The sequence below is a fragment of the Bufo gargarizans genome, chromosome 10, assembly GCF_014858855.1.
Source record: "Bufo gargarizans isolate SCDJY-AF-19 chromosome 10, ASM1485885v1, whole genome shotgun sequence".
In the NCBI taxonomy this organism is placed as follows: Eukaryota; Metazoa; Chordata; class Amphibia; order Anura; family Bufonidae; genus Bufo; species Bufo gargarizans.
The window spans coordinates 68,012,962-68,040,115 of NC_058089.1; the positions used below are offsets into that span (position 1 = coordinate 68,012,962).

The window sequence follows — 27,154 nt, forward strand, 5'->3', positions numbered from 1 at the left end:
TCATCTCTTTCAGGGAAGACCCTGCATTTTTCAACAAGATAATGCCAGGCCACATTCTGCATCAATCACAACATCATGGCTGCGTAGGAGAAGGATCCGGGTACTGAAATGGCCAGTCTGCAGTCCAGATCTTTCCCCTATAGAGAACATTTGGCGCATCATAAAGAGGAAGGTGCAACAAAGAAGGCCCAAGGCGATTGAACAGTTAGAGGCCTGTATTAGACAAGAATGGGAGAGCATTCCTATTTCTAAACTTGAGAAACTGGTCTCCTCGGTCCCCAGACATCTGTTGAGTGTTGTAAGAAGAAGGGGAGATGCCACACAGTGGTGAAAATGGCCTTGTCCCAACTTTTTGGGGGTTTGTTGACACCATGAAATTCTGATTCAACATATTTTTCCCTTAAAATTGTACATTTTCTCAGTTTAAACTTTTGTTCTGTGATTTATGTTCTATTCTGAATAAAATATTAGAAGTTGGCACCTCCACATCATTGCATTCAGTTTTTATTCACGATTTGTATAGTGTCCCAACTTTTTTGGAATCCGGTTTGTACATAAACAGTTACATAACATTGATATAAATGCACAGTGTTGAGGGACCTGGAAATAAATATATACATGACATACAGGTTAGACCATAAAAGATAGGAGCAAGGTGCAGAAGTTGTAACACCACTCTGGGGTGTTACATATTGCATGGTGTTCTTTGGATATTTTGTGACTATGAAACGGATCATGCCTTGGGACAGAGGTGTGGTGTCAACTGCTGTCACCTTAACAGGAACTCATAACAGCCAGTTTACGTTCATTAACCATCTGGTAGTCTATTAAGTTGGTAGCGGTCCCCACAGTCAATAACCTATTTTTTCAAGTTCAGTTTTGTTTTTTCCAGCAACTGGCATTTTGGACAGGAGCAGAGTTGATGTCAGATTCACACAACAGAAGCATAGTCAATGCTCTCTCCAGTAGTTTCTATGATAGCAGGCAGATTGCATTATTCTAGTTGACATGGGCTTATCTGTAGAGGAAATAGCATCTTCCACCCTGGGAGGCAGGGTAGTAGGAAGCTCCAAGTAATGCTCACATAGGTGATAATCCACATGAATCACCAGAATTATGGACCATCGTGTACGTGATGACCTACATCAACACTAAGCGGAACTGGCAGTGGAGGGAAGACTCATTGGCCCACTGACTAAACTCAGTGCAATATCTTTAAACAAGATGTTTACTCTTAAAGACATTATGTTTCTCTTTTCTACTGTATAGAGAAAACCATGGACTCTCCATATGAAGTATGCAAAGTGGATTATTTTAATACACTCCAAATTTGTGCAAAATAGTGCAACAAAATGAAAATAAAGAGATTAGAGGTAGAGTCATGGTTGATTGCATGAAACTGCAGGCAGATATTGTCTAGTGATATACATATATATTATATTACAGCTCTGAATTCTTGGATTTGCTGTAAATTGGATTGCTAATCTTGTCCAATAAGGCTGCGATATGTGAGACGTTTCGGTCGTATTAGATGATCTCTCAGATTTTTTGGTCTTTTAAGGCACATTAAGGCTGGTGTTTGAAACTCTGTTATTGTCAGATATGTTTTCTGTAGTAGTGGCCACTGGCCAATGCTTACGAGTCACCTGTTGTATTTTGGGAACAATGGTATGGTATGTGTGGACGAAAGCTATTCTAGTTTTTTGGGTGGTGTTATAAGATTCTAGTATCGAGGTGGACTCTTCTGTTAAGAGATGGTCTGGGTATCCTCTATCTCTGAATTTGTTCTGCATTTTTTCTAATTGGATTAATTGGTTCTTTGGATTGGATACTATACGTCATACTCTAGTGAACTGGGATCTCGGTAAGGATCTCTTTGTGTTTTGGGGGTGGCAGCTGGTGTATTGGAGGAGTCCATTTCTGTCTGTTGGTTTTGTGTAAAGATCAGTGGCAAGGTTACCATTCTCATCGTTTTGGACCAGAGTGTCCAAGAAGCTTATGGAGTTGGGATCGCAGTGTAAGGTAAATTTTAATTCTGTTCTTATCTGGTTGATGTTATCCACGAATTGTGTGAGAGTATGTGCCGGGCCAATCCATATACAGAATACATCATCTATATAGCTATACCAGCAAAGGGCAAATTGTTGAAATAGTACGTAGATGTAGCAAGTTTCAAAATGTGCCATCTATGTGTTAGTATATACCGGCGCCAATTTGGAACCCATGATGCTCCCGCATGACTATAATGAATATAGATTAGACAGCTAGCATGTAGCAAAGTTATTCTAAATATTGTACCTATGTATCCTCACTGGCTACATATTATAGCTACTGAATACAGGTTACTTAACAGCATTATACCGTTTAGTATTTACCAATAACCTCTTTATATTTACACTCTCCTTCTATGTTACAGCAATCAATTGATAAAGGTCAATAACGACCGCACAATTTTGGAGTGTATTAAAATAAATAATCCACTTTGCATACTTCATATGGAGATTGCGTGGTTTTCTCTATCCAAGTATCTATGGGTATAGACCCGTATGCCACAGCACCTCACAAAAGAAATATAGAAGTGCGTATTCCTTTGTCCTCCTACCGCTCTTTTCTACTGTGACGTGGTCAGTGATGTCGCAGAGTAGGCCAAGGGACTTGAACAAGGCGTACACAGAAGTCAGCCCAGGAGAAAGAGAAAATACCTAGGTCTGATGGTTTACCAGAGTTAGAGAAATAGCTATGCCTATCCACTGAGCTTCTGAACCTAAAGACTAGGACAAAGCCTAACATAAAGCTTACATCTCTCACTAAACGTGTATACCAAAAAAGAGCAAGAGGCTTTTCACCCATAATAACAATCATGCGTCACTTTTAGAGTTGAGCGGACACCTGGATGTTCGGGTTCGACGGGTTCGGCCGAACTTCACAAAAAAGTTCGAGTTCGGAACCCGAACTTGACCCCGAACTCCATTGAAGTCAATGGGGACCCAAACATTTGAGCACTAAAATGGCTGTAAAAATGTAATGGAGGGCTGCAAATGGCATCAAAATGTGGATAAGAGCATGGCAAGTGCTCTACAAACAAATGTGGATAGGGAAATGACTTTAAATAACATAAAATACATAAATTAAAAAAAAATAATTTTAATCTAGGAGGATGAGGTCCATATGGAGCAAGAGGTTGAGGAGGCGGAGGATGTGGCAGTGTAGGTGGAAGTGGCAGTGGAGGAGGAGGTAGCCTACACTGCTTTTTGGCTTGAAATGTATTTATATATTTTTTAATTAGGGTACACCCCAAAACATTGGGAAATATAACCTGTGATAACCCCCTCCAGTTGTGCCAAGCACACAGACAATACACTGGCTGCAGGGCAGGCCAGCACCTCCAGGGCGTAAAAAGGGCAAGCTCAGGACATGTGTCCAATCAGTTCATGTAGGCGTGTGCAAACATACTGCCCCAACATGTCGCACGTCCCCGTGATGTTCACGTTCCAATTGGATATCTGCTCTATCAACTTTCGATGTTCTTTTCTGCGCCTACCATGTTGATCACAGTTAGCAGCGATTCAGGGTTCCTTGCAGGAGAGGGAGCGTGAGAAAGAGAGACCACATCCGAAGGGAAATGTGGGACAAGTTATTAAATCAGAAGGATCGAATGAAAGGGCCAATTAAAGATGAATTTTAGAAATGTAGGTCCCTGTCACCTGTGCAGAGAGGGGCTTTTCCTCGCCAGAAATGGTTTAATGTCATCCACCAATGGAACAGGGGGTTTTCCTCGCCAGAAATGGGTTAATGTCATCCACCAATGGAACAGATTATTTCAGTCCCTGTCACCTATGCAGAGCAGGGGTATATTCATGGCAAAAATTGTAAAATGTCACCCAAGAATGTAACAGACAAATGAGTGAATTTTTTTAACCTGTCTACTTGGTATAGCAGTGGTATATCACACCCAAAAATTTGTGAATTTCACCCGAAAATGTAACAGACAAATTAGTGAAATGACATAAAATAAAATACGTACAAATAAAAATAAAGAAACTTGATTTATGAGGTGGAGGTCCATATGGAGTAGGAGTTTGAGGAGGTGGTGGACGTAGCGGTGTAGGTAGAAGCAGCAGTGGAGGAGGACGAGGTAGCAAACACTGGATTTTGGTTTTAAATTTAAATTTTTTAATTAGGGTACACTCCAAAAGTACTATATTCAAAATACAAGAATGAGCAATTGCGCTGTAGTATAACAATGGCTGGTTAAGGCCGGTATACATGTCTATTCTGCACAAGGTACGGACAAGTCCTGTGGGATCCATGCCTGGTTCATTTTAATAAACGTGAGCTTGTTAGACTGGAAAACTGAAACTTGTATATCTCATAAAGGAAACAGGTTCTTGGCAATAACCAAAGACAATTACCTCTCCCAACAGGTTCAGGACCCGACTAGAGGGATGGCCATACTGGACTTAGTATTAACCAATAGGCCTGACAGAACAACAGACGTGCAGGTTGGGGGACACCTGGGAAATAGTGACCACAAAGTAATAACCTTCCAATTATCATTCAAAAGAGCGTTTCTACAGGGAGGAACAAAAATACCAAACTTCAAAAAAGAAAAATTTAGCCAACTAAGAGAGGCCATAGGCCTAACTAAATGGGATAAAGTCCTCACAAATAAAAATACAGCCACAAAATGGGATATCTTTAAAAGCATCCTAAAATCTCATTGTGAGAGGTACATACCGTATGGGAATAAAAGGTTAAGGAACAAAAAGAAACCAATGTGGATAAACAGAACTGTAAAGAAAGCAATAAATGACAAAAAGAAAGCATATAAAACACTAAAACAGGAAGGTAGCACGGAAGCACTGAAAAACTATAAGGAAAAAAATAGAACATGTAAAAAACAAATAAAAGCGGCCAAACTAGAGACTGAGAGATTAATTGCCAAAGAGAGTAAAACTAACCCTAAAATGTTCTTCAATTATATAAATGGTAAAAAGTATAAATCTGAAGGTGTCGGCCCGTTAAAGAGTAATGAGGGGGGAGTCGCAGAGAGCGACGAGGAGAAAGCAAAGCTGTTAAATATTTTTTTCTCCAATGTATTCACTGAGGAAAATAAACTGTAAGATGACATGCCGAATGTTGAAATAAATTCCCCATTAAAAGTGTCCTGTCTGACCCAGGAAGAAGTGCAACAGCGACTTAAAAAGATTAAAATAGACAAATCGCCAGGACCGGATGGCATACACCCTCGTGTCCTAAGGGAATTAAGTAATGTCATAGCCAGACCCTTATTTCTGATATTTGCAGATTCTATATTGACAGGGAATGTCCCACAGGATTGGCGCATGGCAAATGTGGTGCCAATATTCAAAAAGGGTCCAAAAACAGAGCCTGGAAACTATAGGCCGGTAAGTTTAACATCTGTTGTGGGTAAACAGTTTGAAGGTTTTCTGAGAGATGCTATGTTAGAGCATCTTAACGGAAATAAGCAAATAACGCCATATCAGCATGGCTTCGTGAGGGATCGCTCATGTCAAACAAATTTAATCAGTTTCTATGAGGAGGTAAGTTCTAGACTTGACAGCGGCGAATCAATGGATGTCGTGTATCTGGACTTCTCCAAAGCATTTGACACTGTACCATATGGGTGTCAAACATGCGGCCCGCAATGAATATCTTTGCGGCCCGGCAAGTATCTCTGAACATGAGCGCGCTGCTATCGGCGCGCTCATGTTCTCTCAGCAGCACGGGGAGAAGGAAGCTGTCCTCCCTCCCCCTGTGCTGCTGCCGCTGCCACCAATGAGAAGAGAGGGGGGGGAGGAGGGGCGGGCGCACTGCGCCACCAATGAGAATAGAGGGGGGGGAGGAGGGGCGGGCGCACTGCGCCACCAATGAGAATAGAGGGGGGGAGGAGGGGCGGGCGCACTGCGCCACCAATGATTGGACTATTTCCACACAGAGCGGCGCCCAGCACTCACCATTAGTCCTGGGCGCCGCTCCGTTCGCCCGCAGTGCCCCATTACTGTCTCCTCTCCTGCTCCACATGCTGCTTTCTATCGGAGCGATGGGAGGAGACATCAGCTTCACTAGTGGGCGTTCCTTCTCCCTGCGCTGCGATTGGACAGCGCTACAGCCAGGAAGAAGGAACGCCCACTAGTGAAGCTGATGTCTCCTCCCATCGCTCCGATAGTAATCAGCAGCATGTGGAGCAGGAGACAGTAATGGAGCACTGCAGGCGAACGAGCGGCGCCCAGGACTAATGGTGAGTGCTGAGACATCGCTGGGCGCCGCTCTGTGTGGCCTGATAGTGAAAGAAGTTTAACACAATACAGGAGGCGGGTGCCGGCAGCAGAATCGCATTGCCGGCACCCTGCCGCTGACAGGGAGCTGCGATCAGAGGCAGTTAACCCCTTAGGTGCCGCACCTGAGGGGTTAACTGCTGATCTGCCAGTACCAGCCTCCTGTATAAAGGGGTAATTTATCATTGGTGGTGCAGTGTGCCCCCCCCCCCCCCTTAACCCCCCATCCCATTAAAATCATTGGTGGCACAGTGCGCCAGCCCCTCTCAACCCCCCCAGTATTGAAATCATTGGTGGCAGTGGCCACGGGGACCTCCCCCCTCCCCCTCATTGGTGGTGCAGTGGCAGCTTCTGATCGGAGCCCCAGCTGTGTAAGCCTGGGGCTCCGACCAGTTACCATGGCAGCCAGGACGCTACAGAAGCCCTGGTTGCCATGGTAACATCCCTGATGCTGTGTGCACAAGGCACAGAGCAGCAGGGACAGTGTGAAGTCCAATTCACCCTGATAGAGCTGAATAGGACAAGGGATGAAAGATCCCAGGTTCTCGCCCCTAAGGCTACTTTCACACTTGCGTTCAGAGCGGATCCGTCTGAGACGGATCCGCTCATATAATGCAGACGGTGGATCCGTTCAGAACAGATCCGTCTGCATTATATTGTAAAAATAATTCTAACTGTGAAAGTAGCCTGAACGGATCCGTCCAGACTTTTACATTGAAAGTCAATGGGGGACGGATCCGTTTGAAGATTGAGCCATATTGTGTCATCTTCAAACGGACCCGTCCCCATTGACTTCCATTGTAAGTCTGGACAGATCCGCTTGCCTCCGCACAGCCAGGCGGACACCCGAACGCTGCAAGCAGCGTTCGGGTGTCCGCCTGCTGAGCGGAGGCTGAACGCCGCCAGACTGATGCATTCTGAGCGAATCCGTATCTACTCAGAATGCATTAGGGCCGTACGGATGCGTTCGGGGCCGCTTGTGAGCTAGTGTGAAAGTAGCCTAAGGGGGGAAATAGTTATTAAATAAAAAGTGTAAAAAAAAAAAAAAGTAAAAAAAACCCCCACCAAAATATGAAGTATAAATCACCCCCTTTTCCCAATTTCACATATATAAAATATATAAATAATAAACATATTACATATCGCCATGTCAGAAAAGTCCAAACTATTAAAATATAAAAAAAAAATCTAGGTGGTGAACGCCAGAACAGAAAAAAAATAATAAAAACTGCGCGATTCTCCATTTTTAAAAATGCAGAATGCACGCGGCTTTTTTGGTTTATTTTTTTTTTCGCGTGGTATCGAATGGTATCGAGTATCGCAATACTTTTTCATGGTATCGAAACCGAATCAAAAATTTGGTATCGCAACAACTCTACATGGGGTGTTGTGCAAAAGAGGCATGGGGTCTTGTGCAAAGGGGGCATGGAGTGTTGTACAAAAGGGGCATGGGGTCTTATGCAGGGGGTCATGGGGTGTTGTGCAGGGAGGGCATGGGGTATTGTGCAGGGGGGGTTGGGGTATTGTACATATAGTGAAGTTTAATATTTGTATATATATATATATATATATATATATATATATATATATATAAATATAATAATCATTCCTCCTTGGTGGTTTTATCGTGAATACATTTTCACTTTTTGATATTTGTTGATTTATTGCCTAGTTGCCACATCGGCTTGGTCTTGCGGTTTAGCTGGTTTCCTAGTAACCACAATATTTGTCTGTTTTCTTTGATTTTTTTCAATAAACATAGAATCAGTACCTAATCATATGCAAATGGAAGTAATTGAGATCCAGTGCGATTAAGATTTGAAGGCAAAATTCAGTGAAGTTGGGGTGCCTGAATTTTACAAATATTTGCCAGCCAGGTTTAATAAATACTGGAAAACTTGCATATGAAATTATTTCCATGTTTGGAAGTACTTATCGGTGCGAGCAGCTGTTTTCACTTATGAAAGGAAATAAGTCTCCTGTCAGAACCAGAATTACAGACATTCACCTTGGGTCAGTTTTAAAAGTGATCACTGCAAACAAGATTTCCCCCGAAGTAGGAAAGCTAGTGGCAGAGAAGAGATGCCAAGTGTCTGGAAGAAAACATTAATTTTCTTGTTGTTCTTGTTGTTCTTGTTCTTGTTTTTTTTTATGTTGTTCTTGTACCTCCCTGGACTGCCAAGGAAGGAAGGACCAGACTGATGAGGTTGAGACCAAAGGGTCTTTCAGAAGAAGTGTGGGCGTCCTGGCCAGCACAGTGCAGTGGTAAAAGGTGCAGAGGCGGCTTGGGGAGTCTAAGCCTACTGAGAGCAGGTTGCTCCGGACTCTTTTATTATTAATGGTAGAGCTGTCTGTTGGGGAAACATTCCAACAGCTGACAGGGTGATATGTTTGCTGGCATTTGATGTTTAAAATAAATAAAGCTGTGGCCGTTGCCCTTACCCAACAAACCTAGGTCTCACTTGTATTATTGGGCAACGGGATGTTGGGGGTCAGCAGTCATGAAACAACAATGTTGTTCTATGAAAATGTCAGATTTTTTTTTTTTTTGATGCGGCCCACATAAACTAAAATTTTGTTTTTTTGGCCCATGTTAGCATTTGAGTTTGACATGCTTGCTGTACCACATAAAAGGTTAGTATATAAAATGAGAATGCTCGGACTGGGAGAAAACGTCTGTAAGTGGGTAAGTAACTGGCTCAATGATAGAAAACAGAGGGTGGTTATTAATGGTAAATACTCAGATTTGGTCACTGTCACTAGTGGGGTACCTCAGGAGTCAGTATTGGGCCCTATTCTCTTCAATATATTTATTAATGATCTTGTAGAAGGCTTGCATAGTAAAGTATCAATTTTTGCAGATGACACTAAACTGTGTAAAGTAATTAACATTGATGAGGACAGTATACTACTACAGAGGGATCTGGATAGATTGCAGGCTTGGGCAGATAAGTGGCAGATGAGGTTTAACACTGACAAATGTAAAGTTATGCACATGGTAAGGAATAATGCAAGTCACCCGTACTTATTAAATGGTAAAACACTCGGTAACACTGACATGGAAAAAGATCTAGGAATTTTAATAAACAGCAAACTAAGCTGCAAAAAAACAGTGTCAGGCAGCTGCTGCCAAGGCAAATAAGATAATGCAGTGCTCCAGACTAAAAAAAATACCTGGTAGCCATTGGCTCCTGAACTGAAAAATTTAGGAGCCAAATCAAATTTTTAGTCGCCAAATCAAAACCGAATAAAAATTTTGGTATCGTGACAACGCTACGCCGATCAGATCGGCATAGGGTTGTTTTGATACCAAAATTTTTATTCGCTTTCGTCACCATAAAGTATTGCGATACTCAATACCGCGAAAAAAAAAAATAATAAAAAAAAAAAAACACCAAAAAAGGCTGCGTGCATTTCGCATATTATGAAGTGTTCAGCCCATAATAGAACAGTCCTATCCTATTTTTTGGGGTGACAAGGTGACTAAAAAAGGGTGAATGCTCACCGCATAGGAGATATTTTTAATAATTTAATAGTTTGGACAGCGCTATGTAATATGTTTATTTGTTCTTTATATATTTTATATGTAAAATTGGGAAAGGGGGGATTTAAACTTAATATTTTAGGGTACTTTCACACTAGTGTTTTTCTTTTCCGGCATAGAGTTCCGTCCTAGGGGCTCTATACCGGAAAAGAACTGATCAGGCATATCACCATGCATTCTGAATAGAGAGTAATCCGTTCAGGATGCATCAGGATGTCTTCAGTTCAGTCATTTTGACTGATCAGGCAAAAGATAAAACCGCAGCATGCTACGGTTATATCTCCGGCGAAAAAAACCTGAAGATTTGCCTGAATGCCGGAGCCAGCATTTTTTCCCATAGGAATGTATTAGTGCCGGATCTGGCATTCAAAATACCGGAATGCACCCACACTAAATCCGGACCCATTCACTTCTATGGGGCTGTGCACATGAGGGGTGATTTTCACACATCACTTGTGCGTTGCGTGAAAATCGCAGCATGCTCTATGTTGTGCGTTTTTCACGCAACGCAGGCCCCATAGAAGCTAATGGGGCTGCGTGAAAATCGCAAGCAAGTGCGGATGCGGTGCGATTTTCACTCATGGTTGCTAGGATGAAAGTCTATTCACTGTATTATTTTCCCTTATAACATGGTTATAAGGGAAAATAATAGCATTCTTTAATACAGAATGCATAGTAGAAGGTCAATATAATAAACATTGGTGGCGTAGTGCGCCCCCCCAACACCCCAGTTTGATAAACATTGGTGGCGCAGTGCGCCCCCCCAATATAAGAAACATTGGTGGCGCAGTGCGCACCCCCCCAACACCCCAGTATAATAAACATTGGTGGCGCAGTGTGCCCCCCTCAATATAATAAACATTGGTGGCGCAGTGCGCACCCCCCCAACACCCCAGTATAATAAACATTGGGGGGCGCAGTGTGCCCCCCTCAATATAATAAACATTGGTGGTGCAGTGTGCACCCCCCCCCCCCAACACCCCAGTATAATAAACATTGGTGGTGCAGTGTGCCCCCCCTCAATATAATAAACATTGGTGGCGCAGTGCGCCCCCCCCCCTCAATATAATAAACATTGGCGCAGTGGGCAGTGCCAATAAGGGTTAAAAAAATAAAATAAAAAATTAACTCACCTCCTCCAATTGATCGTCTCCTGTTCTTCAGGACCTGTCAAAGGACCTGTGGTGACATCACTGTGCTCATCACATGATACATCACATGATTCATCACCATGGTAATGGACCATGTGATGAGCTCAGTGACATCACCACCGGTCCTGAAGAAAGAACAGGAGACCGGCAGCTACGCGATCAACTGGAGGAGGTGAGTTAATTTTTTAAAATTATTTTTTAACCCTCATTGGCACTTCCCACTGTGCCACCAATGTTTCTTATACTGGGGGGGGCACACTGTGCCACCAATGTTTCTTATACTGGGGTGTTGGGGGGGCACACTGTGCCACCAATGTTTCTTATACTGGGGTGTTGGGGGGGCACACTGTGCCACCAATGTTTCTTATACTGGGGTGTTGGGGGGGGCACACTGTACAGGGAGTCTAAGAAAGAATCGAATGAGTCACTAAGTCGGATCTTTAGTTCTTTTCACCTGTGACTCATTCGATTCTTTCTCCCTGTACTTGTCAGTGACTCAGAGCTGCTAGTGCTCGCCTTGCCTTGCCTCAGCTCTGATTGGTTGGTGGGCGGGGAGGGGAGGGGCTGGCAGAAGCAGCTTCCACTCTAGGATCAGATTACACTCCTCCCAGCCCCTCCCCTCCCTGCTGCCAGCGTCTCTGCTAGTGTGTGCTGTGACTCACTGACTCAGACTGAGAAGAACATTGGCGGCGGGGCAGAGAACTCTCAGCTCTTGTGCCCGTCGCTGTTCTACTGCAGAGCTGCCGCGGAGGGTCTAGTCGCAAATGGCGACAAGACTAAAAAGTCTTGTCGCCATTTGTAAATTCTAAGTCGCATTGGCGACCATTTTGGTCGCCATCTGGAGCCCTGTAATGGGCTGCATCAAAAGGGGCATAGATGCCCGTGATGAGAACATAGTCCTACCACTTTACAAATCATTAGTCAGACCACACATGGAGTACTGTGTACAGTTCTGGGCTCCAGTGAACAAAGCAGACATAGCAGAGCTGGGGAGGGTCCAGAGGAGGGCAACTAAAGTAATAACTGGAATGGGGCAACTACAGTACCCTGAAAGATTATCAAAATTAGGGTTATTCACTTTAGAAAAAAGACGACTGAGAGGAGATCTAATTAATATGTATAAATATATCAGGGGTCAGTACAGAGATCTATCCCGTCATCTATTTATCCCCAGGACTGTGACTGTGACGAGGGGAATCCTATGCGTCTGGAGGAAAGAAGGTTTGTACACAAACATAGAAGAGGATTCTTTACGGTAAGAGCAGTGAGACTATGGAACTCTCTGCCTGAGGAGGTGGTGATGGTAAGTACAATAAAGGAATTCAAGAGGGGCCTGGATGTATTTCTGGAGCGTAATAATATTACAGGCTATAGCTACTAGAGAGGGGTCGTTGATCCAGGGAGTTATTCTGATTGCCTGATTGGAGTCGGGAAGGAATTTTTTATTCCCCTAAAGTGAGGAAAATTGGCTTGTACCTCACAGTTTTTTTTTGCCTTCCTCTGGATCAACTTGCAGGATGACAGGCCAAACTGGATGGGCAAGTGTCTTTTTTCGGCCTTATGTACTATGTTACTATGTTACTATGACTAATACGGCAGAGGCCCCAGATGGAGGGTATTGCCAAAAATTGGTGTTTTTTCAAAGCCAGAAGATTATTGAAGTATTTCAAGCTTGTTTTTAACAATCACAGATGCAGCAAAGGCTGAAATATTAAGTATTTTGCCCAAAATGGGTGTTTTTTGAATAACAGACTATGACAGCTTTTTGCTCTGGCCAAAAATCCTGAACACTTGCCGCAAGGCCGGATCCGGAATTAATGCCCATTGAAAGGCATTAATCCGGATCCGGCCTTAAGCTAAACGTTGTGACGTTAGGGCGCCCCATGCGCATGGATGACGTGATCGCATGGTTCACATCATCCATGCTCATGGGGCGCTCTGACGTCATTCTAGAGCGCCCCGGGAGCCGCACGGACGGTATGTATACTGCTTCCCCGCTCCCCACTACTACTATGGCAACCAGGACTTTAATAGCGTCCTGGCTGCCATAGTAACACTGAACGCATTTTGAAGACTGATCCGTCTTCAAATGCTTTCAGTTCACTTGCGTTTTTCCGGCAAATGGAGTACACGACGGATCCGGACAACGCAAGTGTGAAAGAGCCCTTAAGGACAGCTAAATAGCAAATACAGGGATAATTCCACATTTTAATCCATAATTTGCAGATTTTTTTTCAGCAGGTTTAAAAAGCTCTGTAGCATGTAGAGTATGCAGAGACCAAACTATGCACAGTATATTCCCTTTTTATCTATTCTCAGTGACATGTGAAAGTGGATGCTTTTATACCTACCAAAGCTAAGTCTTTGCTTTGTGATTTCATTTTCAGTTGAATAGGTTTAATTAGCATTACTTGCCTGGGATGAAAGAAATCAGCGATATATGCTGCAAATAAAATAAGTTACAAATTAATAAGTGAACCTCAATTGTGTTAATAAGAGAGTACAATAGAACATTTACAACATAAAAGTAAGGAGGCACAGTGGAAAAATGGATTTGTTGTTGTAGATACAGTTGCAAGAAAAAGTATGTGAACCCTTTGGAATGATATGGATTTCTGCACAAATTGGTCATAAAATGTGATCTGACCTTCATCTAAGTCACAACAATAGACAATCACGGTCTGATTTAACTAATAACACACAAAGAATTAAATGTTACCATGTTTTTATTGAACACACCATGTAAACATTCACAGTGCAGGTGGAAAAAGTATGTGAACCCTTGGATTTAAAAAACTGGTTGAACCTCCTTTGGCAGAAATAACTTCAACCAAACGTTTCTTGTAGTTGCAGATCAGACGTGCACAACAGTCAGGAGTAATTCTTGACCATTCCTCTTTACAAAACTGTTTCAGTTCAGCAATATTCTTGGGATGCCTGGTGTGAATCGCTTTCTTGAGGTCATGCCACAGCATCTCAATCAGGTTGAGGTCAACTCAGGACTCTAACTGGGCCACTCCAGAAGGTGTATTTTCTTCTGTTTAAGCCATTCTGTTGTTGATTTACTTCTATGCTTTGGGTCGTTGTCCTGTTGCAACACCCATCTTCTGTTGAGCTTCAGCTGGTGGACAGATGGCCTTAAGTTCTTCTGCAAAATGTTTTGATGGACTTGGGAATTCATTTTTCCTTCGATGATACCAATCCGTCCAGGCCCTGATGCAGCAAAGCAGCCCCAAACCATGATGCCCCCACCACCATTCTTCACAGTTGAGATGAGGTTTCGATGTTGGTGTGCTGTGCCTCTTTTTCTCCACACATAGGGCCAGATTTATCATTAGCTCAGGTCAGAATAATGGAGTGAAAAAGTCCCCAAAAAAGTCCCAAACGCTAAAACTGTGCACAAATTTGCGACTTTTTTCTGCTCTGCACTATGCTCACCGGTTTTCTGAAAGTGGGCGTGTTTTCTTATGTAAATGAATCTCTAGACAGATTTACTATTGGGACTATTTAAAAAGTTTCACTCCAGTGAGGACCATGCATATCTTATGAGACTTTTTAATAGAATATGAGACTTTTTCATATAAACGTGCAACTTTTTCATAAAAACGTGCAACTTTTGTAAAGCTGCTTACTGACGGATAAACTGCTACTGTCAAACCACATTTATTACAGTCTTAAAGGGCCGTTCATAAATCTGACTTGGCTAAAACTGACTTTAGCCATATGTTAAAGTGGAGTGAGCTGTCAAAGTCATGATAAATCTGGCCCACTCAACTTTGGTTTCATCTGTCCACATAATACTCTGCCAGTACAGCTGTGGAACATCCAGGTACTCTTGTGCAAACTGTAAACGTGCAGCAATGTTTTTTTTGGACAGCAGTGGCTTCCTCTGTGGTATCTTCCCATGAAATTAATTATTGTTTAGTGGTTTACGTATCGTAGATTCGCTAACAGGGATGTTGGCATATGCCAGAGACTTTTGTAAGTCTTTAGCTGACACTCTAGGATTCTTCTTCACCTCATTAAGCAGTCTGCGCTGTGCTCTTGCAGTCATCTTTACAGGACGGCCACTCCTAGGGAGAGTAGCAGCAGTGCTGAACCTTCACCATTTATAGACAATTTGTCTTACCATGGACTGATGAACAGCAAAGCTTTTGGATATACTTTTATAACCCTTTCCAGCTTTATGCAAGTCAACAATTCTTAATCGTAGGTCTTCTGAGAGCTCTTTTGTGCGAGGCATCATTCACATCAGGCAATGCTTCTCGTGAAAAGCAAACCCAGAACTTGTGCGTGTTTTTTATAGGGCAGGACAGCTGTAACAAACACCTCCAATCTCATCTCATTAATTGGACTCCAGTTGGCTGACACCTCACTCCAATTAGCTCTTGGAGATGTCATTAGTCTAGGGGTTCACATATTTTTTCCACCTGCACTATGAATGTTTACATGGTGTGTTCAATAAATACATGGTAACATTGAATTCTTTGTGTGTTATTAGTTTAGACAGACTGTTATTGTCTATTGTTGTGACTTAGATGAAGATCAGATCACATTTTATGACCAATTTGTGCAGAAATCCATATCATTCCAAAGGGTTCGCATATGTTTTCTTGAAACTGTATATACCCACCAGGCCTTATATAAATTACCAAACTTAGACACCAATGGGAGCTCTGATCAATTGAAACTAGTAATGGTTTGAGATGTCGATGTATCACTTGTACAGAGTTTTTGGGACTACATAAACAATAATATTGTCAACTTGAAGTTTTTGGGAACCAGCAGTATTTAACAAGTTTCTATTCTAGACATTACCCTAGCATATGACAGAGAAAATAGCAAGGTAATGATATCATTTTATTGGAAGCCAATACAAATACTATTTTGGATGTGCATGGCTGCTATCTTAAGCATACCATTAAATCTATTCCTGTAGGTGAGTATACAAGAAATAAGAGAATTTGCTACACACCACACTCCTATGGTGATGCATGTATGGTCAATAGCCTGCACAATTGAAAAAAGTTCATAATAGCTGTCCAAGAGCCTGAAGAACCTGTTAAATTCCTGCCCCCCTAATTAGTTCACAGGCTGACAGAAAGTCTGTAAGCCAATCAGAGCAAGCTCCCCTCCATCCCAGGGTCATGTGATCCTCCATCGTTATTCTCGCTGTCCTCTTTCCCTCAATTTGTCACAGTAAAATGGTGCAGGTGCTTTTTTTGCATGATTCATCAAAAGCATTTGTTTAGCAGCAGAAATTTTGTGAAATTTGTAATGGATTCAATTAGTTTAGAATCATTTTAATAATTTCTTGTGTATATGCTGAAGTGTTCCTGACATCAACATCCACACCTATGTGCCCATAGACCTCATTATCCAAGTGTGTGTGACTTTTTTACTGGTTCAATTTTTATTTATTTTACTCACTTCTGATTTGTCTCAGATGAATCGCATAAAACAGCACGCAGCATCATTTTACTAGGTGGAGGGCTTGCCCTGATTGGCTCACAGGCTGATGGCCTAGATAAGCCAATCAGGGGGGCAGCAGATAGGGGCAAGCCTCTGCAGAACAAGCAGAACGTCATTCTGCTTTGTACTTGCAACCTGGCAGGAAGCTGTGCCGTGCGGCTCTGTCTGCAGACTTATGCACTGTATATATTGAGCTAGGGACAGTATAAGAACATAATAGGGAGATAAAAGTGTCCTAATGTGCCATGAAAACCATGAAACTCTATGATGAAACTGGCTTTTGTGAGGAATGCCCCAGGAAAGGAAGACCAAGAGCTCTGCAGACAAGGTCATTAGAGTTACCAGCCTCAGTAACCACAAATTAACAGCACCTCAAATTACAGCCTACTTAAATCAAGTACCAGACAGATCTCAACATCAAACGTTCAGAGAAGACTCATCCCATTATATGTCAGAATCATCCCATTATAGTCAAATTGCTGCAAAGAAGCCACTACTGAGTAACAACTACAAAAAAGGTTTTCTGGTAAGAAACACAGTGTGGGAATCTGTACTTTGGTCTTATGAGTCAAGATTTTTGTTTCCAACTGCCATGTTTTTGTGAGACATAGAAAAGGTACACAGATTCTTTCTACATTTGTGGTTCCCAATGTGAAGCATAGAGGAGGAGTTGAGATGGTATGGGGGCATTAGCAACTAAAGACTGTTGGCAATTTATTCAATATTCAAGGCACACTTAACAAGCATAGCAACACAGCATTTTGCATCAATGTGCCTATCTGGTTTGTGCTTAGGTGGATCATAATTTGGTTTTCAACAAGAAAATGACCCACAAAACACCCCAAGGTGATGTGAGGGTTATTGGTCCAAGCAAGAGAATGTTGAAATGCTGTGTCAAATAACATCCACAATCACCCAACCTTAGCCACATTGAAATGGTCTGAAATGCACTGAAGGAACAACAGCTCAGTACCTCTAGAAACTTTTTCAAGACTGTTAGAAGACTATACCTAATGACTACACCCTGAAGCTGATTGAGAGAATGCCAAGAGTGTGCAAAGCTGTCAATGCAAATGAGAGCTACTTGAAAGAATCTTGGATATAAAACATATTCTGGTTTGTTTAGCACGGTTTTTGTTTACTACTTAAAGGGTTGTTCCCATCTCAGACATTGATGGCATATCGCTAGCATATGCCATCAATGCCAGATAGGTGCAAGTCCCACCTCTGGAACCCACTCCTATCTCCAGAATGGGCCGCCCGAGGTGAAGGAGAGGGTGCTGTGCATGCACAGTGTGCTCTCCATTCACTTCTACAGGAGTTCCAAAAATAGCTATGCAAGCGAGCTCAGCTATTTTCGTAAGTACAAAAGCTGTGAATGAAGGATGGCCGCGCTTGTGCTATGCACTCTTCTTCACTTTGGAGGGTCTGTTCTGGAGATAAGAGTGGGTCCCTGCCCCTTTCTAGCATTAATGACATATCCTAGCAATATGCCATCAGTGTTTGAGATGGGAATACCCCTTTAATTTCACATATGTTATCATGTCTTTAATGTGAATCTACAAAGTATAAAATAAAAAAAGACAAGAATAAACATGGAATAAAGAGGAGTGTCCAACCTCTTGACAGCTACTGTACGGATGTAGCATGGTTAGCACTCCTTTTTTCTGAGATTTCTGAGTTTGGTTATCTAATCTAAGCAAACACCTTCAATTGATTTTCAATGGCTTTTGTCTCAAGATAATGAAATGAGTTAAGAAATTTGAGTTAACAGCAGTAGTGCTAACACTGCTGCATCTGTATATCTATTAACAATGAATTTTCAAATTTTGAGGATTTGCTACAATGTTCTCCCCAGTGATGCCTCTGTTTTGGGAATCAGTACCTTTTGTATAAGTGTCGCTATTTTGTGTTTAAATAATGACTAATGACATGCACAGAGTATAATGGCATGTATATAGGAACATTTTATAATGCATCCAATTCAATTGGCTGCCATTTTTCTCAACACAATTCTTGTATTGGTAACACTCTGGTCTTCTACTCACATTTTCTTTTTACTAAAGTCTCATTAAACTATGTCTAAACAATTTCAGCCACTCTTCATCTTTGAAAAGTGTTGGGCATGGGCAATAGCTAAACATTTCTGATGAACAATATTGAGACAGATATCACCATCTATATATATAAATTGACATATGTGTGTATGTTCCGTGAAAACTCAAAAACTCAATCATCCATTTCAACGAAACTTCGTATACACATCCCTTGCTACCTGAAAAGAAATCTTGTGGGGGGGGTCTCAGCTCTTTAGGACTTACCATTCCCAAGATATTCCCCAAAAATGACCAGCATTAGCCAATACAAGCCTGCAAGTCTTTCTCTTTATATCCCAACTGCCATACACGGTCACATGTCCCTTATCAACCAATAGAAGCTCACAGGTCCTACTTCAGGTTGCCATAAATGATCACAGGTTTTAGCAGTTCGCAGGTCCTGAAATATTTATAGTCATATGACGTATGATGGCACAACTAAACTGCTACATGCATGGGGGGCAGAAGCCACTATTAAACAAACGGGCGCTGTGGAGTTCACTGTTAAAGGTGCGGGCGCTGTAGAGTTCACTGTTAAAGGGGCAGGCATCGTGGAAGTCAATGTTAAAAGTGCGGTCACTGTTAAAGGGGCGGCCACTGTGAAAGTCACTGTTAAAGGGCGGTAACTGTTAAAGGGGCGGTAACTGTGAAAGTCACTGTTAAAAAGGTGGTCACTGTTAAAGGGGCAGCCACATTAGTGATCAAAGATTATTATGAACGCCAAGGAACACACCACACAGATCATGGATAAAGTTGAGGAGAAGTGTAAAGCAGGGTCCGGTTATAAAAATATATCCCAAGCTCTGAACATCTTAGGGAGCACTGTTAAATCCATTATCCAAAAAATGAAGGAGTATGGCACAACTACAAACCTACACGTACCAAGGAATGGCCATTCACTTAAAATAACAGCACATCAATGAGAGCACTAATTTAAAAAAAGCAGCCAAGAGGCCCATGGCCCAGGAACAGGATAGCTGGTCAGAGTTGATATAGAGTTGGTCTAAATACAGGGCAATCCTGCAAAACCTGGTCGTAATGCAAATGCAGTATAAGGCTACTTTCACACTAGCGTTCGTCGGTCCGCTCGTGAGCTCCGTTTGAAGGAGCTCACGAGCGGACCCGAACGCAGCCGCCTGGCCCTGATGCAGTCTGAATGGAGCGGATCCGCTCAGACTGCATCAGTCTGGCGGCGTTCAGCCTCCGCTCCGCTCGCCTCCGCACGGACAGGCGGACAGCTGAACGCTGCTTGCAGCGTTCGGGTGTCCGCCTGGCCGTGCGGAGGCGTGCGGATCCGTGCGGAGGCGTGCGGATCCGTGCGGAGGCGTGCGGATCCGTGCGGATCCGTCCAGACTTACAATGTAAGTCAATGGGGACGGATCCGTTTGAAGATGTCACCCTGTGGCTCAATCTTCAGGCGGATCCGTCCCCCATTGACTTTACATTGAAAGTCTGGACGGATCCGTACGAGGCTATTTTCACACTTAGCTTTTATATGCTAAAATAATGCAGACGGATCCGTTCTGAACGGAGCCTCCGTCTGCAATATTATGATCGGATCCGTTCAGAACGGATCCGATCGAACGCTAGTGTGAAAGTAGCCTAACACTTTCCAGATTTTTATTTATTAGACATTTTGAAAACCATATACCATTTTCTTTTCACTTCCTACATATTTGCTACCTTGTGTTGGTCTATCACATAAAATCCCAATAAAATAAATTTAAGACTTCTTACACACGACCCTATGGCTTTTTCAGTAATTTGCAGTCCGTTTTAAACAGATTTGTTTTTCCGTTTTTTTGTTTCAGTAAAGTTTCTGCTTCCGTTCCATTTTGACGTTCCGTTTTTTCATTTGGTTTTTGTTTGTGATCCTTTTTTTGCGGATCGCAAACAGAAACGGAAGCATACAAGAATGTTTAAACAGTAAGTAAATAAAAAAATTGCTCTGGGCATAAAATTTTCAATAGATGGTTCCGCAAAAACGGAACGGATACGGAAGACATTCAGTTTTTTTTTGTGGAACCATTGACTTGAATGAAGCCACGGAACGTGATAATAGGACATGTTCTATCTTTGAACAGAAATACAGAAATACGAAAACAGAATGCATACGGAGTACCTTCCGTTGTTTTTGCGGACCCATTGAAGTGAATGGTTCCGCATACAGACCGTACACGGAATCCGCAAAAACAGAACGGAAACTTAAAAGGCTTAAAAGAGGCTTAAGTTTGTGGGTGTAACGTGAAATTTTTTAAAAAAGTTCAAGTGGTATGAATACTTTTTCAAGGCATTATATATCATATACCATATATATGCTGCTAATATACCAGAGTATGGCATGGATTATATCAGACATTCAATACAATATAAAATAAAGGTTGTATGAAATTTACCACTTACAGCAAAAACAGTAACTTTTTTGGGACATTCCATAAATTTTGGGGGATTGTTTTATTTATCTAATTATTTTATAATGATATTATTTGATGTATATTATTTATCTATATCTTATTCCTATATTAAATTTTATCAACAATACTACTGTCAAGAGAGACAGTACTCTAAATTGGTACTTCTAAAATAGTGGACTCAACAGTCAGGGGAATATTTATCATTCAGCTTGAGCCAGAAAAAGTAGTTAACCCTTTCAGTACCAGGCCACTTTTCACCCTAAATCCCAGGCCGATTTTTGCTAATCGTGTCAATTTATGTGGTAATAAATGGAACGCTTTTTCTTAGAGCTCATTCACACCACCGTTGGTGTCTCATTCCCGTATTACGGACCGCATTTGTGGATCCACAATACACGGGCACCATTCCGTTGTCATTCCACATCACGGATGCGGACCCGTTCATTTCAAAGGGTCCGCAAATCCGGAGATGTGGAATGGAAGCATTGAACGGAACACTACGGAGTGCTTTCTGGGGTTCCATTCCGTGCTTCTGCATCGCAAAAAGATAGAACATGCTCTATCTTTTTTACGGAATGGAGGGATCGCGGACCCATTCAAGTGAATTGGTCCGCAATCCCCATGCGCCTGCCCCACAGAAGGTGCCCATGCATTGCGGACCGCAATTTGCAGTTCACAGCACAGGCACGAGAGTACCAATGGTCGTTTGAACGAGCCCTTATCCAAGCCATTCTGATATTTTTTTAGCACGTTAGAAGGCTTCAAATTTTAGAAGCAATTTTTCAAAATTTCAACAATTTTTTTCTTGCAACACAGCAATGGTTACCTGCAAAATAAACCTCAATATACATTACTCTGATTCTGCAGTTTGCAGAAATACCTCATATGTGGTAGCAAACTGATCTATGGACACATGGCAGTGGTCGGAAGGAAAGGAGCGCCATATGGATTTTGGTGGCAGATTTTACTAGAATAGATTTTAGGCACCATTTTGTATTAAATGCAACCTGATGTACCCCTACAGTGGAAACCCTCAAAAAGTGACCCCATTTTAGAAACTACACCCCTTAAAGGATATATTAAGGGGTCTACTGAGCACTTTAACCACCTAAGCATTTTACAGAATTTGGAAACTCTTGGCTGTGAAAATTGAAAGTAATTTATTCCAATAAAATGTTGCTTTAGCCCCACATTTTCACAAGGGGTAACAGGAGAAAAAGCACCCCATAATTTATTGCCCATTTTCTCTTGAATATGGCAACACCCCATATGTAGTGGTAAACTGCCAGGGGGTACTGTAGCTGGCCAGCTAGGACCTGTCCTAGGTTTCTAGTATAGCTTATATGTGTATACAGCTAGACCTGCCAATAGCCTTAATACAGTTCCTATGTTTATGTGTTAAAGATAAAAGCAGAGTTATTTACTGTGACATCATGTTTTGGATGTCATATAACTGTTATATTTTGTGTTCACAGAAGCATAAAAAGATAATATGCCTTTAAGATTCATGTTGCAATATATGTTCAGTGATACCGCAGAAACAACATAAAGCATAGTGTTAATCTGTTGTTGCTGGGCAGAAGTCTAGACCAATCACAGCCAGCTTATCACACAGCAAGAGTTTTCACCAATCACAGCAAGCCTCACACACAGCCTGTCTGGGAATTCCCCTAGCAGGAGCTGCTAGAATCATTATTCACCAGAAAGAGATGCTGAACACACACAGATCCAGCCAGAGTTCAGTTTTATGGGAACAAGAGGCCAAAATAGGTAGTTAAACCAGTTCTATAATGTTCCTATTGTTAGTATTGTGTTTAGAACTGTATACTGAACTAGATATATATGTGTTTACTTACAGTTCCACCAATTGCAACCATACAATTGCAAATACAAATTGCAAATTAAAACTACCAGCATACAAATTGCATACTACAAATTAAGACCAAATTCAGCAAGTGAACTATTAGTTAGACCTCATACCTCTCAGAGAGCTCATAAAGTGCTTGAATAACTTAATGTGAGAGTACAGATACTCAAGAGATAAATATATCCAGCATTTTATGTTGAAAGAAAAGATTGAACAGTTGAACCACCATCTTATGCATACCGCCATTTTATGATACTTTATTCAACATGTGTTTTGTACATGGACTATCTGCTGCGGAGGCGACAGTGTTATATATGAAGAAAAGTTGAAGTTAATAAACTGCAGCCGACTCTTAAAGTGGCACAACGGCAAAGGCAAGATAGTCAGAGAAAGAGCGCCAACTCTCCTGCGATCCCTAGAGAGAGAAAGAGACGCATGGTGGGAGGCCAGACTCCAGAGCTAGAGTGCCTGCACCGCTATCTACGGAGAGACCACGTACTGCAGTCAGCTAGTTTCCCGCCATTAGGCCCAGAGCCTGCAGCAGCGTATCCAAGCCAGTGCATCGCAAGTCATCACAGATCATCACAACTCAACGCAGAGCATCGCAAGTCTGAACAGAGCATCGCAAGTCAGCGCAAAGCATTGCATCACATCAAGAAAAGACAAGTCTCCTTTAAGACAGACATTTTTTCCAGCAACCTTCAGATCGCAGTATACTGCTCTTCAGAATAAGGTCAGAGCTTTCCTTTATTATTTATCATTGCATATAGGCTTTGGCAAGAAGAGACATTTTTGTGTTCCGATAAAGACTTTAAAGTAAGACAAAGGACAGTTTGTATTACACAAACTCTATTGCATTTAAAGTGAAAGTCATTTATTGACAGCATTTATTGCTGTTACATTTAAAGTAAAAGTCCTTTATTTCTACATTTGTCAATATTGCATTTAAAGTGAAAGGACTCTTAATATTTGTATTGATTGTTATATCATTTAAAGTAAAATATCTGAGCCTAGTATTACCATGCCACTGTTAGAGGATACAAAGATAGATAGAGTAGAAGTTGAAGAGCAAGGGAACTTGTCTGAGGTAGAGGATTATTTTGCAGCATCAGTCTTGCCTTAAACAAATATAGCCCAAGCAGATGAACTAAAACGTTTATCACGTGCCAGAAAACCGACCCCAAAGATACTGGAAAATTTGGAGCAAGAAGCAGCATTAAAAGGAAAAAAGTTTGCCAGAATGTATGAGAAGTGGAAATCATACATTAAAGACATTCTTAAAAAGCTAAAGCAAGAAAGTATAAAAAGGAACTTTAGTGATATGGTAGAGACGGTAGAAGAATCTGAATCGGAGCTTATGGCAGCATATGTCAACCTGCGGTCACTTACGACACCTTCCCAGGATATTGTAAGGAACATGGAAACATGTACTGTGGTCACTAAAGATTTGGTATAGCTCATGAGAGAACTATCATCTGCAGAAAACTATGATCAAGTTAGAGCAAGAAGTGCCACCCGTATATCAGAGTCCTCAAATACTTCAGCCAAAGGAAAGGAATTAGCTGAACAACTTGCTGTCAAGAGAGCAGAAATTGAAATGGAAGCTGCTATCAAAGCGCAGTGCCAACTGATGGCTGAAAAGGAAGCTGAAAAGAATGCACAACGCCATCAGATGGAAGCTGAAATGGAGGCACAGTGCCATCAGATGGAATCTGAAATGGAGGCACAACGCCATCAGATGGAATCTGAAATGGAGGCACAACACCATCAAATGGAAACTGAATTGAAAAGCCTGGAAAGGCAGAAAGAAGTTAAGATCATAGAAGCCAGACTCAGAGTACATGAGGATGATATGAGTCAGAGTAGTCATATGTCCAAATCTGTACTAAGTGAAGAATAAGACTCCTAATTTTCTTCATATGCCCAGGAGAATGGAAGGAAATCTTCAGCTTGTAGTGAGGAAATAAGTCATTATCCTTCCATCCCTGCTCAGAAAGACAAAGAGAGGCCTAGTCCAGTTTTAGGAAAAAGTTGTGTGAATTTACCCTCTATCTCTACCAGAAAAGATGAACAAAAGGACTCACCTAATTCAGAACTAAGTGAGAAAATAGAACCAGATGATTCTATTCCGAGATGCCACAGCAATGATCAGGAGAATGTTACAACCATTGTTCCAGCAAGACCACAGAGAACAGTCCTAGCTAGAATTCACGCTCCGGTATTTTTAGGGGACGTACTGAAGTTCATAGAGTGGAAGGCAAGTTTTGAAATGATCATTTAGCATCATTGCTTCAGTCCAGTTGACAAGTTATTTTACCTTCAGAGATATGTTGGGGGAGAAGCCAAGGAAATTCTTGAAGGTAACTTCTATAGAAAAGACGAAGCCTACAAACAAGCTTGGAAAAAATGTAATGCAAGATATGGTAATCCTTTCTTAGTACAAAGAGCCTTTAGAAAGTAACTGAATAACTGGCCTAAAATGGGTCCTAAAGAACACTTCAGATTCCAAAAGTATGGTGACTTCCTGCAAACATGCAGCAATGTCATCCCACATGTTCAAGGACTGGAAGTACTGCACGACTATCTAGAAAACCACAGGATGCTAACTAAGCTACCTGAAGAACTGGCTTCTAGATGGAATCGGTATGTGACTAAACAGTTAGATCTAGGTACAAATTTCTTACGTTTTAAAGAGTTCTCTCAGTTCTTTAATGAGGAAGCAATGATAGCATGTAATCCAGTAACATCATCTTACGTCTTAACATCCTTTGAAGAAAGGCCTGCAAGAGAGAGAAGATGTGCAAGAGCAACTAGCTTTGCAACCAACACAGCAGCTAAAGGTCCAGATACCTACGAGATCAAGTTCAAAGTCACTACTGGGATCAGTAGAGAGACAGAACTGACAAATCTTCAGACTATCTTCAAATGTATGTTCTGTGGAGAGAACCACTCCATACATAAGTGCCAACAATTGAAGAAGTCCCAAGAAGAAAATAAAAAATTTGTGCTGGATAACCAACTGTGTTTTGGATGCCTAGGAAAAGACCATGTTACTAAGGAGTGTAAGAAAAAGGCCACATGCAGTATTTGCAAAGTACGCCATCCTATACCACGACATAAAGAACGTCCAAAGAAAGATAAACCCTCAATACCTAAAGATACTAAGGAAGGAAAAAAAGTATTGGTATTCTCTTGCAGAGTGAGGAAAGGAGAAAGCAATGGCACATCAATGGTTGTGCCAGTGTGCATATTAAATCCTAAAAGGAGGAACAAGAAGGTATACACCTATGCGCTACTGAATGACCAGAGTGATGTCACCTTCATTGATCAAGAAATTACAAGTGGCTACGAAACCAGTGATGCTCAAATTCACCACAATGATGGGGAGAGACACATTAGTGAACAGTCAAAGGGTCAAACAACAGAGTTGGAGGACTTCATTCAAACTGCACATTAGATCTACCTCCAGCTTATACAAAAGAAGATATACCTCTAGATCGAGATTGCATACCTACCTGTGAAACAGCCAATGAATGGGAGCACCTATCATATCTCATGAAATGTCGCTGCTGAAGGAGTTTGATGTTGGACTGTTGATAGGCTATGATTGTCCCGAAGCCTTGGTACCATGAAAGGTAATCACAGGAGGAAAAGGTGAACCCTGAGATGTTCAAACTGATCTAGGATGGGGTGTTGGAGGAAAACAGCAGATCGCAAACTCAAGACAGGTGACAGGATTGCATCATCGAATATCTGTTCAAGAGTTACCAACTGTAAGTCCAGCAAAAGTAATCAAGATCCTTGAATCTGACTTTGCAGATATAGGTTTTAAAGAAAAGAGTGTATCCCAAGAAGACATAAAATTCGTACTCGCTCTAGAAGAAATTATTCAGCAGAATAATGGGACAATTGGCTTCTAAGCTGTTCCATGGCCAGGTGTGTGTTATTTCCTCATTATCCCAATTACAATGAGCAGATAAAAGGTCCAGAGTTCATTTCAAGTGTGTTATTTGCATTTGGAGTCTGTTGCTGACAACTCTCCAAATACGATCCAAAGAGATGTCACTATCAGTGAAGCAAACCATCATTAGGCTGAAAAAAAAAATCAGAGAGATACCAAAAACATTAGGTGTGGCCAAAACAACTGTTTGGAACATCCTTAAAAAGAAGGAATGCACCGGTGAGCTCAGCAACACCAAAAGACCCAGAAGACCACGGAAAACAACTGTGCATAACTGAAGAATTATTTCCCTGGTGAAGAAAACACCCTTCACAACAGTTGGCCAGATCAAGAACACTCTCCAGGAGGTA

At 41.8% G+C, this 27,154-nt stretch overlaps 1 protein-coding gene across 3 annotated transcripts in view; it reads right to left on the reverse strand.

The window, feature by feature from the left end:
- LOC122921143 (capping protein, Arp2/3 and myosin-I linker protein 3-like) overlaps positions 1-27,154 on the reverse strand; it is a 782,130-nt gene that overhangs the window by 694,296 nt on the left and 60,680 nt on the right. For 2 of the 3 annotated variants that reach the window (XM_044271159.1, XM_044271158.1), the window contains exon 2: positions 13,346-13,437. The exons of the other annotated variant lie outside the window; for it this stretch is intronic. In XM_044271159.1, the coding sequence (XP_044127094.1) occupies positions 13,346-13,437 (92 nt within the window). The remainder of the gene's footprint in view (positions 1-13,345; positions 13,438-27,154) is intronic. 3 annotated transcript variants of the gene reach the window in all.